General features: G+C 39.6%; 1 protein-coding gene across 1 annotated transcript in view; it reads right to left on the reverse strand.

Annotated features, from left to right (window-relative positions):
• The window catches only part of PCSK2 (proprotein convertase subtilisin/kexin type 2), a 295543-nt gene that overhangs the window by 56517 nt on the left and 226632 nt on the right, over positions 1 to 12394 (reverse strand). Inside the window, exon 6 of the mRNA XM_079128483.1 lies at positions 70 to 146. Within this exon, the coding sequence (XP_078984609.1) occupies positions 70 to 146 (77 nt within the window). The remainder of the gene's footprint in view (positions 1 to 69; positions 147 to 12394) is intronic.

The raw sequence follows: 12394 nt of genomic DNA on the forward strand, positions 1-12394 counted from the left end.
CTTAAACCAAAAAAAGCAAACTAAAACCCCAAAGCCTGATGTAAATGGTCTTCCTAAGGCTCAGTTTACCTGTTGAACCAGTCGTCTGTGTAGCGAGGGTAAGGATAGGGGTCGTTGCTGCTGAAGTCATAACTCGCTTCCGCATTCTGAAAAACACAAGGTATCTCATTAGGTCAAGAAAGCCAGAGGCACAGCAAAGCGCAACTGCTGTGAGCACACTGTTTTATGTTTAGAATCACCACCAGAATGCTGTGTTAATGCTCTGCACTGGATCAGCCCATGCAAAATCGCACAGAGTTGAAGTGAAGCCTTGGAGCCTTTCTCTTTCCCTTATGCCCTTGGCCTGGCTTCTTCATCTCACCCCATTTCCAGTCTTCAGGAGGTTAACAAATTTGAACCTCAGTGTTCTCCAGACCTATCTTCGATTTGAAGTCATGGTACCCCTTGTGAGTTTGTAGAATTCATCCAGAATTCAGGGCTGCTGATCAGTTTCCTTGATGCTTCTTGGACTGATGGCCAGAATGTTCTAGTTTTCATGTGACAGGTAGAGGGGCTTTGGAGTTTTAGAGTTTCTAAGCCCACTTCCAGCTCCCTACTTCACATTGGCCTAAGGTTTGTCTCCCTTCCCCTTATGGGTGTTTAACTCCTGCCCAAGTTCCTAACCTTGTCCACCAGCAACCTCAGTTATTCACTCAACAAATATCGTGAAGAATCCAGTATATGCCAGAAACATTGCTGGGAATGGAATACAGTGGTGGCAGCCCTGTCTTCATGCGAGCTTCAGCCTAGTTAGGGGAACAAGCATCACCAAGTGATGAAAAAAATAAATATGAAATTGCAAACCGTGATAAGTAAGTATGTACTCTTATACTCTACAGTAGAGGATGAGGAGGGTAAAACTTCAGTGAGAAAGCCTTTTGTTTGTTTATGCTGGAAACTGAACCCAGGACCTCACACATGCTAGGCAAGCCCTCCATCATTGAACCACGTCCACAGTCCAAGGAGGGCGAAATTCTACACAGTCCTATACTTCCATCTTTTCCGCTGAGAGTCTCTCCATACATAAATCAATTATGTACTCTCTTATGTCAGGAGTGGTGAATGAATTATGGGTCTTTGAACTGCCTAGAGATAGAGGCTGACACTTCCCTTGGGAATCTCTTGGTGCAAAGCCAAGAAAACCACCCTATAGTATGATGACACTCTGTCCAAAGGGAAATTCCGTGGTTGCCATGGAGTTTATCAGTTCATGACCTAAGACTCAGGTGCCAGCTGCCTGGGTATGGAGCACTGTGGGTGCGAGCTGTGACTGTAATTGGGCTGTTCAATTACAGACCTTGGCTCTGTATTTTTTTTTTTAATTTTTAAACTTTTTTACAAACTGCATTCTGATTCATTGTATACAAACGGGGTGCACCATGGTTGTGCACAATGTTGATTCACACCATTCATGTAATCATACATGTACACAGGGTAATGATGTCTGTCTCATTCCACTATTTTTCACACCCCCTCCCTCTCATTTCCCTCTACCTAAAGTTCCTCCATTCTTCTCTCACCCCCATTCACCCACCCCCATTATATATCATCATCCACTTATCAGGGAAAACATTCGACCTTTGGTTTTTTGGGATTGGCTTATTTCACTTAGCATGATATTCTCCAACTCCATCCATTTATCTGCAAATGCCATAATATTCTTCTTCTTTATGGCTGAATAATATTCCATTGTGTATATAAACAAGTTTCTTTATCCATTCATCTGTTGAAGGGCATCTAGTTGGTTCCACGATCTAGCTATTGTGAATTGAGCTGCTATAAACATGATGTGACTGCTTTACTGTAGTATGCTAATTTTAAATCCTTCCAGTATAAACTGAGGAGTGAGATAACTGGATCAAAAGGTGGGTCCATTCCAAGTTTTCTGAGGATTCTCCACACTGCTTTCCAGAGTGGCTGCACCAATTTGCAACTCCACCAGCAATACATGAGTGTGCCTTTTTCCCCACATCCACACCAACATCTATTATTGTTTGTGTTCTTGATAATAGCCATTCTAATTGGAGTAAGATGAAATCTTAGAGTTGTTTTAATTTGCATTTCCCTAATTACTAGAGATGTTGAACACTTTTTCACATATTTATTAATTGCCTGTGTGTCTTCTGTAAAGTGTCTGTCCAGTTCCTTGTCCCATTTATTGATTGGGTTCTTTGTTTTAAAGTAACTTTCTCACAGTGAATCCCTTTAATGTAAAAACCTATATAATAAACATGTGCAGCCTGCTCACTGTCTTTCCTCCTTTGTCAGAGGTTGGCTGAGCCACTGGGTCTGCATTTCTATTTTTGTGTTTGTTCGTCTTTTTCCAATCCCCTCATCAGCCTGCTTCGGGGGAACTGAGTGAACATCGTGTTGGTCGAGACACTCTTAAACAGTCTTTAAGTGGTTTCGTGTTTATTTTTATTTTACATTTAAGTTACTGGTTAGCCTTTTATCTTTCCTTATGATGAAAAGTGACCCACTATCATTTAGTGAATAATCCACTCCTTCCTCATTGCCATCTCTGCCTGGGAAGGCTGATCTCTGAAAGTTCCTTTCTTCTCATCTCCTTCTCCTCCTCTTTGTTTTTGGGCTCTGCTATAAAGACCCCAGATTTCTTGGTTCACAGTACACATGGTCCCAGGGAACACTGAGTTGGATTTGCATTCCAGCTTTGGTACCTCCTGATTCCATGGGTTCCGGGACATATTCATAAATTATCCTCCTTGAAGAGCTAAAATACTGGGCTGGGGTTGTGGCTCAGTGGTAGAGCACTTGCCTAGCATGTGTGAGGCACTGGGTTTGATCCTCAGCACCACATAGAAATAAATAAATGTTGTCCATCAACAACTAAAAAGTATTTAAAAAAAGAGCTAAAATTCTTTAGTTTGTGACCACCATAGTTTGTAAAACTAATGTATTAGTGGCATCATGTTCTTAAGAGGAAATTGACTAATTCCATTAATTTTTGTATTGATTTTGTGGGCCTCAAAAGGCAGCAAGTCACCAGTAGTTGTAATGATCAGAATTATAGCGCAGGTCAAGCCGTCCAGAATCTGAAAATCTGAAATCTGTAATCCCCAAATTGGAAACTGTTTGAGTGCTGACAGGGCACCCCAAGTAGATAATTGCACACCTGATCCGATGTGTCTGGTTGCAGTGAAAATACAGGTGCATTAAAGATATCAAATAAAACTACCTGTAGGCTAAGTGCGTAGGTGTATATGAAACATAAATGACTTTCATGGTACATTTGGGTCCCACCCCCAAAAATAGCTCCTTATATATATGCAAATCTCCCTAAATCTGAAAAAAAAAAAAATCCCAAGTTTAAAACACAGGAGATCCCAAGCATTTTGGATCAACCTGTATTAATTTACTTAAAGAAATGTTCATGGGCAGAAGTCACCTTAAAATTTGACTCTGTCATTTTTCCTTGAATTGGTTTATTTATTTTTAATTTTTAAAAAATTTTGTCCAGGGGATTGTACCTCAGGGATGCTTAACCACTGAGCCATATTGCCAGTACTTTTACATTTTACTTTTGAGATAGCATCCTGCTAAGTTGCTTAGGGCCTTGCTAAATTGCTGAGGCTGGCCTTGAACTTGTGATCCTTCTGCCTCAGCCTCCTGAGTCACTGGGACTACTGGCATGTGCCACCATACCTGGCTTTCCTTGAATCTTGAACACATGTATCCCTTATTCAGTATCCAGGTTTTCACCTAACCCCAGTTCTCTAGAGAAGAAGTCTCTCCACTAGCCATATGATTGGCAAGTCCCTAGTTTTTCTTTTACTCCTCATTTAGAGCCCACATTACTTTCACTTGTGAAGTTTAATTCTGATCTGTTGTACAATTCTTGTCTTCGGGAGATCCTCTCAGATTTCACATTCCCTGCCCCCGCCTTGACTTCCTTTGAGATATTTGGATTTCAGTTCTTTCCAGGGATACCATTTTGAAAAAAATAACTTATTTGTCTTCTTTAGGTATATTCTGTTATCCTTGATAAACTTGTTATCTCTCAAGTTTTCAGAAATGAGAACATTCTTAGGTGGAGTTAGTGGGACAGGAATATCAAGAGAAGCACAATTTAATACTTTTGGTCTTCAAAGTGAGGTTGCTACTTAAACAATAGACTTGGAAGGATCTTTGTTAAGTCTGGTTTGTTCTCCATAGAAGAGATTAAAATTCCCTGGTTGAAGGGGGAGCTGAATAGGGGACTAGGCCTGAGTAGCCATTGTGAGGCCCTTGTAGAGAGCCAGAGAGCCACTTCTTTCTTCTGAGCTGTGTTCTTGGAGTGGGATGGGGGCAAGGTAGAACGTCCAACCTCAGAGAGGTCTAGGACTCATCCAACGGCAGGGGCATGGAATCACAGACCAGAAGAGGATCTGTGCGGCATCTCAGCTGATGGTCTAGGGTAGCCCTGCTTTGCATTCCCCTGGGCCCCAGAACAGAGCAGAGAGCCACAGAGTATTCTGTAGGAGGCTGAAACTGGGGAGGACATGACATTGAGAGCCAGCTCGCCTAGATAGTTCTGGTGGTCAGGACAACAAGGATTCAGGGTTGAGGTAGGAGCTGCATGAAGGATGACTGAGAGCAATAGGAATGGAGTTGCTGCACAGCCAAAGGGGACAAATGGTAGAGGGCTAGCACCAGGACCCATGTCTCCTACTCCCTCATGCTTTTAGTCCTTCAAAGCCCAAGGGCAATTCTAGAGGCAGGGAGGGTGGAGACAAAACTCGAGTGAACCAATATCCCATTTCTATCATCAGCACAATTAAGCTGGCAAATAGAAATTAAGTTTAGTTACAGAGAAACAGAATTTCTGTACTTGATACTTTCTGCTAAGTGACTGGCTTTACAAGCTTTCTATTTTGGTTTATTTTTCTGGCTCTTAATTATCACTTGGGTGTGGGTTGAGGTCTCTTCTCATTCCTGACTCTGAAGAAGATGGCTTACCCTGAGCAGGTGTAGGGTAGGAGAGACTAGGGAATTCTGACAACAGAGCTACAAGCTGAGAACCCTCGAAACTCTACAACCATTTTGTTTATTTATCCATGTTTTTTCGTGGTGCATTTTAGTTGTCTACAATGGAGGATTTGTTGTCACATACATACACACAACATAACAATATAATTTGACTCTACAACCATTTTTATAAAAAGAAGAAAGACCATGTGTCATCTGGGGTCAAATTGGCTGCTCAACATTGAAATAGATGATGACTTAGGAACCCTAATAATTTTGTTATATTTACAATGAATTTGATGACTAATACTTGATTCCTTGTGTGGTAGTCTACACTGAGCATTAAGAAAAGCAAACAGTTGTTCTTGTTTGGCTGTATGTTCTCTGGCTAGAAATCAAATGGTTTATAGCAAGAAAGAGCGTGAACAATTTTTTTCCAAGAGTTCTGTTTATGCTTTTATAGCCAAACTGAATCATTTATTGATTCAAATTATAATGTCTCCTATAAAATTATTTGTGTACAAGAGTAAGTTAAACTGGCCTTGAATTATACTAGACTTTTCTATCATAGCCATCAACATGGACATTTTGAGAGTAAGTAGTGTTTTGGTAAATTGAATGCTCTGGTTATCCTAGGTTAAACTAGATCTTCTTGTTTGGACTTCTCTAGCCTCTTTCTAAAACACATTACTCTATTTTCTTGCACTAGAAATCCTAACTGTTTAGTGAACATGATTTAATCTTTGATGATTCAGGATCAGGATGATTCAGAGTTATCATTAAGAATTTGAATTATCATTGTCTTATGTCACAGAAAGTGAGAAGAGGGTTGGATTCAAACTGACCTCAGGGTTTCCCTGAAAGTTATTTCTGGAAGAAATTTCTGATAATGGCTCATTTTCTCTTACAGAAGTTGAATGCAGGAGGAAAAAACCCGTCTCTGGTTTTTAATAGTCCTAAGACTTAACTTCTGAATATTTGAATACAGAGAAAGCAAAACTATACTCGCTCTTAGAAAATCTAATAATTATGGGTTTGGTCATTGTTTGCACTTTCCAAATAGATGGCCTACCTGCATGCACACTAAGCTAAGAAAGGACAAGGGAAGTACTTATTTCCACAAAACCTCTGACTTGCTGTATCTGGAGCTGCATATGTGTGCACAAGCTGACAAATGCATGTTTCAGATGCTGCATCTGGTCTCACTGTGAAGCCTGGTGGTAGAAGACCTAAGTTCCTGAACCCCGTGGTAACCAGACCTACTGCTTTTACATCTGCAGAGTAGCTTCTGAGGTCCCTGAGATTTAATCTGGCTCTGAAACTGCCATCTTTATCTTGAAATCTGGAATTTATGTCTTTGGGACCAGTGAGCATTGCCCCCCCCCCCCCACCCCCCTTGCTGGACTGCACAAGACATGTGTCTGCAGCTACCAGCTTATTGGAGGAGAAACAGAAGAAGCATTAAAGTCAGATAGATCTGGTTTTGGCCTTGCAAGTTTTTTTATTTTTATTTTTTGGAAACCATAGATTCCTCATTTTAAAAATGCAGATGATACAACTGTTATTACTTGGTTGCTGTGAGGGTAAAATGAAAGTATGAATGGATTTAATGTGGGCATTATCTCATCTCTTACTTTTTTGGTGCCTTTCTCTTCCTTTTATCACTTTCAGTAAGAATCACAAAATAGAGTCCATGGGCCAAATATGACCCTCCACTTGTTTTCTGTAAATAAAGTTTTCTTGGAACACAGCCACATCCATTTGTTTACAAATTTGTCTACGGCTGCTTTTGCAACACAACAGCAGGATTAATAGTAGTGCAGAGGTCTGCAAAGTTTGAAAATATTCACTATCTGGCCTACTGTTGGAAAGTGTTTGCCAATGTCTGACCCACGTCTAAGGTCACTTGTGTTCCCTGGCTATCATCTGATAGCCTAAATTATAACATCTCATCCAGACCATGCTTCCTGAACAGTCTCATTTTGTGGGAGATACCTGTCTCGTGTCCTGTCCTCTCTTGGTGGACTGAGGCTGCTGTAAAGAATCTGATATAACTTAGTCAGACTACATTGAGAGGTGTTTGAAGCTTACCCATCTGGTATTTCATATCAATAAAAGGTGAGTTGTCAGGCAAGTTGCCACAGTCAGAAATGGGCTCAGTCCAGAGAGACATTGGTTGAGATCATGTAGAGTATTTTTCTATGGTGAGGAAAAAGCATCACCATGGTTTTTATTACCCCACTGCCCATGACAGGTTGAGGCCATTTCCTGTGGACCATGAACCCTCTAACTCTTCTGTCTTTTCACCTACCAGTGTCCCATTTGCTTCCAAGGTCAGATCCCTGTCGTTGAGTGGCCCAGAGTGGCAGGTATTTGCAGTAAGCAGCCCTGTGTCATTAAGAGGTAATTTCCCAGGCGAGATGAATGCATTTGTTATCTGATGCACAAGGCCTTATTCATATCTCTCTTTCTCTTGTAACCAGGGATTGAACCAAAGGCCTCATGCATGCCACACAAGTGCTGTGCTACCACTGAGCTACATCTCCAGCTACATTTTTCATTTTTAAAAATGTTATGCCTCATTTACACTCTGACAATACTGGACTCTTGTAATAAGCTGATACACTTAACATGGCCATCCAGGGATGTGATTGAACAGACATTTTTTATGTGATCTGACTACAAAATTGGGGAAGTAGTTTCTGAATGATGGATATCATGTGCAGTTGTGATTTCTACAAGGGTACTTGTCCAAGGGGAACAGCAGTGGGCTGCACAGGACTTATTTGGGGTGGGATTTAAAAAAAGATAATTGGCCAGTTCAACGAGACTGTAACTTTTTTTTTTCATTTGTCTGTCTACTAGAGAGGGAACCTTTTCTAATTTGGTTGCCCAGAGGGAGGGTGCTGTTTTGCAATTCACTCACTCACCTTTTTCAATTTTGCACAAATGCACTATGTATGCACCAGCATGTCTATGAGCTACAAGAAATTGACCTTTGTAGAGAGAGTCATATACAAGCCCAGACCTTGAAGATGTTGAGCCAGGGAGATAAAATTTCTTCTGTGAAATATCAATTAATACAAGACTTAAATAATATTTCAAACAATAAGATAGGTAACTGTGATCATGAGTATAGCATGGCATGATTCATTGCCAATGCAATTCCATAGCTATCGGAATTCATAAAAAAGAAACCGCATCACATTTGTCCCCTTACTCAGGATAGCTACTTTCCCTGAAGGCATTTAACCAAATAACCCAGCTAGGAGCTGTGTAACAGTATTAGCTGAAATTGCACTGTGCTCATGGACTAATGAAAGAGAAATGAGCTTCCCTAGATAGACTCTCACACTGCAACCACATTGCCCCAGAACAAAGCTCATCTGTATGGAAACTGAGCAAAAAAATAGCCCAGTCCATTAGCGCCTAAAGAATTTTGCTATTGGACCCACTTGCATCTAATATGGTCATGCTTGAATGTTCCCAATGGTGCCTATTTTGATTTTCCTGAAATAATTCTCCCACATGCACTGGTTTAATGATAATGTTCAGCTCACTTTTGACTGAAACCGACATTAAAGGAATTTATGTCTATATTAAGTCTGGCTGTAAAACTTAATGAAATTTAACATTTCTCTAACACTTGAAAAATTAAAAAATGCATAGTTAGAAATCTGTTTGAAATCTTTCTCCTGCACACCTAAAATTTTCAGAGTAGTTAGTTGTTCCAGTGACACAGTGTTCTCTGGTTGTGGATTCCACCCCTCTCATTCTTCCTTCTTGCTCCTGCAAATTCTAGCAACTCTCTAGTTATCGGAGCACTCCCCAGATAAGAGGGATGATGTGACCTAAAAGTGCAACACACAGTGTCATCATTTCCCGGGCCACTGGACTTTTCATACTTTCCAAGGCTGAGTGACTCAATTCTTTGGCCCCCATTGCCATCCACAGCAACTGATATGTAAGATGTTTTAAGCACTAAAATTAAGAGGTGATAGTAATAATAATAATTCCAAATGGTTAATGCAGTAACCAAAATTAAGGGTGCCTTTAATTTTTTCAAAGGAATTTTGGATCTCTTATTTTATTAGATACCTTATCAAACCCTGTGGGGTACATATTGAGGGAAGGAGTGGGCAGTCACTCTTAGCAGCAGCCAAGGTAGCTCCTTGGAGTCTTTCTGACAGTGATCTTTGCCTGTCTATGTCTTCTTGGTTTGTCTTGCTATTTTAGATAGGTGATGGAGGCTGTATTAGAGTGAGACTGATTCCCATGCATGAATTTTAAGATCTTCCCTCAAAGTGTGAATTCCTAGGGTCGACCTGACGTATTGAAGAGAAGCTGCCACTTAAAATTAATCTCCTAGAGCTGGGTCCAAGACAGTCTTCAAAACTTGGGAGGAAAAATTTTACAGTTGTAGTTTTGATTACCTGCCACTTCAAATTGAACATTTCTTCTAGTTATGGCTGGAGTACCAACCATAGTATGATTAGCAGTGCCCGTGAGCCTGTCGTGAATACATATTTTCATACCACATTAGGATTGTTGCAGATACGTTGAAACGTCTTCTCAGCACACCCCTACTTGTCACTAGATTTTTGTTATTTAATGCCTTAATAAAGAAGGACATTGGTTGCCATATCACAAACGTGTACTTCTAATCTTTTGACAACTGTGATTTCATACTATTACCTTTCTTGGTGCTATTGTCTGAATGCTTTCTTCCCTTCAACATTCATAGGTTGAAATCTAATCCCTAAATGTGTTGGTCATTCAGAGGTGGGGTCTTTGGTGACTAGGGTCTTGCAGGTAGAGCTCTTGTCAAGGAATTAGTGTCCTATTAAAGAGGCCCTGAGAGACTTGTTTGTTCCTTCCACCATGCAAAGACACAAAAAGGCACTGTCTGTGGGGAACAGGTCCTCATTCAACACAGATGTCACCATCATCTGGACTTCCAGCTTTCAAAACTGTGAGAAATAAATTTCTGTTGTTCATAAATTTTCCAGTCTCAGATATTTTGTTAGGACAACCTAAACAGATCAAGAAACTTGATTACCCTTTGCATGTTGATTTAAGTACTTAAAATATTAGTTTCAGAACAAAGGGATACAGGTACGTGTGTGCATGGTTGGCGTGCAAGTTGGTGTCATCTCTTTGAAGAGAAATTCAGCCATATCTATCAAAATGTAAAAATGAACTCTTTGACACAGTGGCCCCATCTCTAAGAATCTGTTTTAAAGATATATTTCTATATGTTTGGAAGATGTATGTTTAAATATATTCATGAAATCCATGATTATAATAGTGAAAGACTAGAAACAACCTAAATATCCAACATTGGGGACGAGTTATCAATTATAGTGCATTCATAAGATGCGAAACTATAGCTCTGGCAAGAACGAGACATGAGGCCTGCAATAGACTCATTCCCAAGAAATATTGTTAAATAAAAAAAAGTAGTGTATATAATGAGTACAAAATGAGATTTAATTTACCTAGAAGAGGGGGTTATATTTGATGGTAAATCATAAAATATTTCTGCAGATAAACACAGGAATCTTTTTATAGAGCTTTGCCACTAGATAGGGTTTTGGAGTTTGGGGTAGAAGGAAGACATAATTTTCACCATATAAACTTTAGGTTAGTGTAAATCTTTTTGGACATGATAATAACAACAAGTAGCACATACTAAATATTTATATTGCACAAGAAACTTTTTCAGATGTTTTATGTGCATTAGCTTCTCTTTATAATGCCCTTATGCAGGTAGAACTCTTATTATCATCCTCATTCTAGGGGCAAGGAAATTGAGACACAGAGAGGTTGAATGCTTGCTCAAGGTCACATAGAAAATAAAGGAAAGAGCAAAGATTTAGAAGGAGCAGTCTAGTTCCAGAGCCTCTCTCCTAACTAATGATGCAATCTTTAATTTTTAAATATTTTTTGATGTGTGCATTATAGTTGTACATATTTGTGGGATTCCTTGTTACATATTCCTACATGCACCCAATATGACAGTATATTTCCTATATCATTCCCCAGTATTTCCTCTTTTCTTCCCTTCTTTCCTTTCTGGTGGTCCCTTTCCTCTTCTCTACTGATCTCCCTTCGGTTTTCATAAGACCAGCCCCCTTTCTTTTTCTTTTTTCTCTGGAGCTTTCACATAGGACAGAAATCATATGACCTTCTTAGTTTGGCTTATTTTGCTTAGCATACTATTCTCAAGTTTTATTCATTTTCCTGCAGATGACATAATTTCATCTTTCTTTATGGTTGAATAAAACTCCATTGGGTATATATACCACATTTTACTTAATTCATCCATTGATGGACACCTAGACTGGTTCCATATTTTGACTATTGTGAATTGTGCTGCTGTCAACATGGGTAAGCATATATTGCTAAGTGGTGACTTTAATTCCTTAAAGTGATATAGCTGGTTCATATGGTGCTTTTATGCCTAGTCTGCATTAAAATCATAAGCACTACAATCAACTGCATGCATTGTTCAAAAGAGAAAAATAAATACCTAGCAAATTAAGAGAATAATTGAGTGCATTTACTCTTCAGAGCACAAGTAGATTATTCTGTTTAAATCCAAGTATGTAAATTGAGCTAACAATTTAAACCCCCACACTGAGACATGCTTCACTAAAGAGTTAGGGAAGCACACTCTTCCTTTTTCATTTTTTTTTTAACAGCATGGTTTTATTTAGCAAATTCTTTCTTCCAAGGCCTTTGAGGTCTAAACCAGTAAATAGGTCTCAGTGAGAAAATTAATTCTAATTCTTCCAACAATAGGGTTCAACTTGTTTCTTTGTTCTCCATTGATTATGCTCTTCCTCGCAGAAGTAGAATTTTTTAAAACTGAAAATTCTAGTCTAGATGGGACAAATAACATTGATGACTGGATTCTTCAGAAACTGAAATCTTGGAAATAATTCCTTCTTTTGTTTCTTTTACCTGGAATCTCTTCAGTACTATGTGGTAGCCCTCAGGTTTCTGAGCATGATTTGAAACTCTTTGGCTGAGATTGGAATTTCATAAGATGCTGCACTAGTTAGGATCAGAAATGTCCACCAGAGGCCCATGTGCTAATGACTTGGTCCCCAGCTCGTGGTGCCATTGGGAGGCAGAGGAACCTTAAGGAGGTATAACCTTATGGGAGTTTTTAGGTGACTGAGGACCCTAGTCTCTTCCTCTTTGTCTTTCACTTCTGAACCATGAAGTGAGCAGCTCTGTTCCACCACACGTGCCCCACCATGGTGTGCTGTCTCCCATAGGCCCAAAAGCAATGGGGTCAACCAACTGTAGACAAATATCCTAAACTGTGAATCAAAATATACCTTTCCTCTTGTTAAGTTGATTCTACCAGGTACTTTGTTAC

The sequence above is a fragment of the Sciurus vulgaris genome, assembly GCF_902686455.1.
Source record: "Sciurus vulgaris genome assembly, chromosome: 2".
Classification (NCBI taxonomy): domain Eukaryota; kingdom Metazoa; phylum Chordata; class Mammalia; order Rodentia; family Sciuridae; genus Sciurus; species Sciurus vulgaris.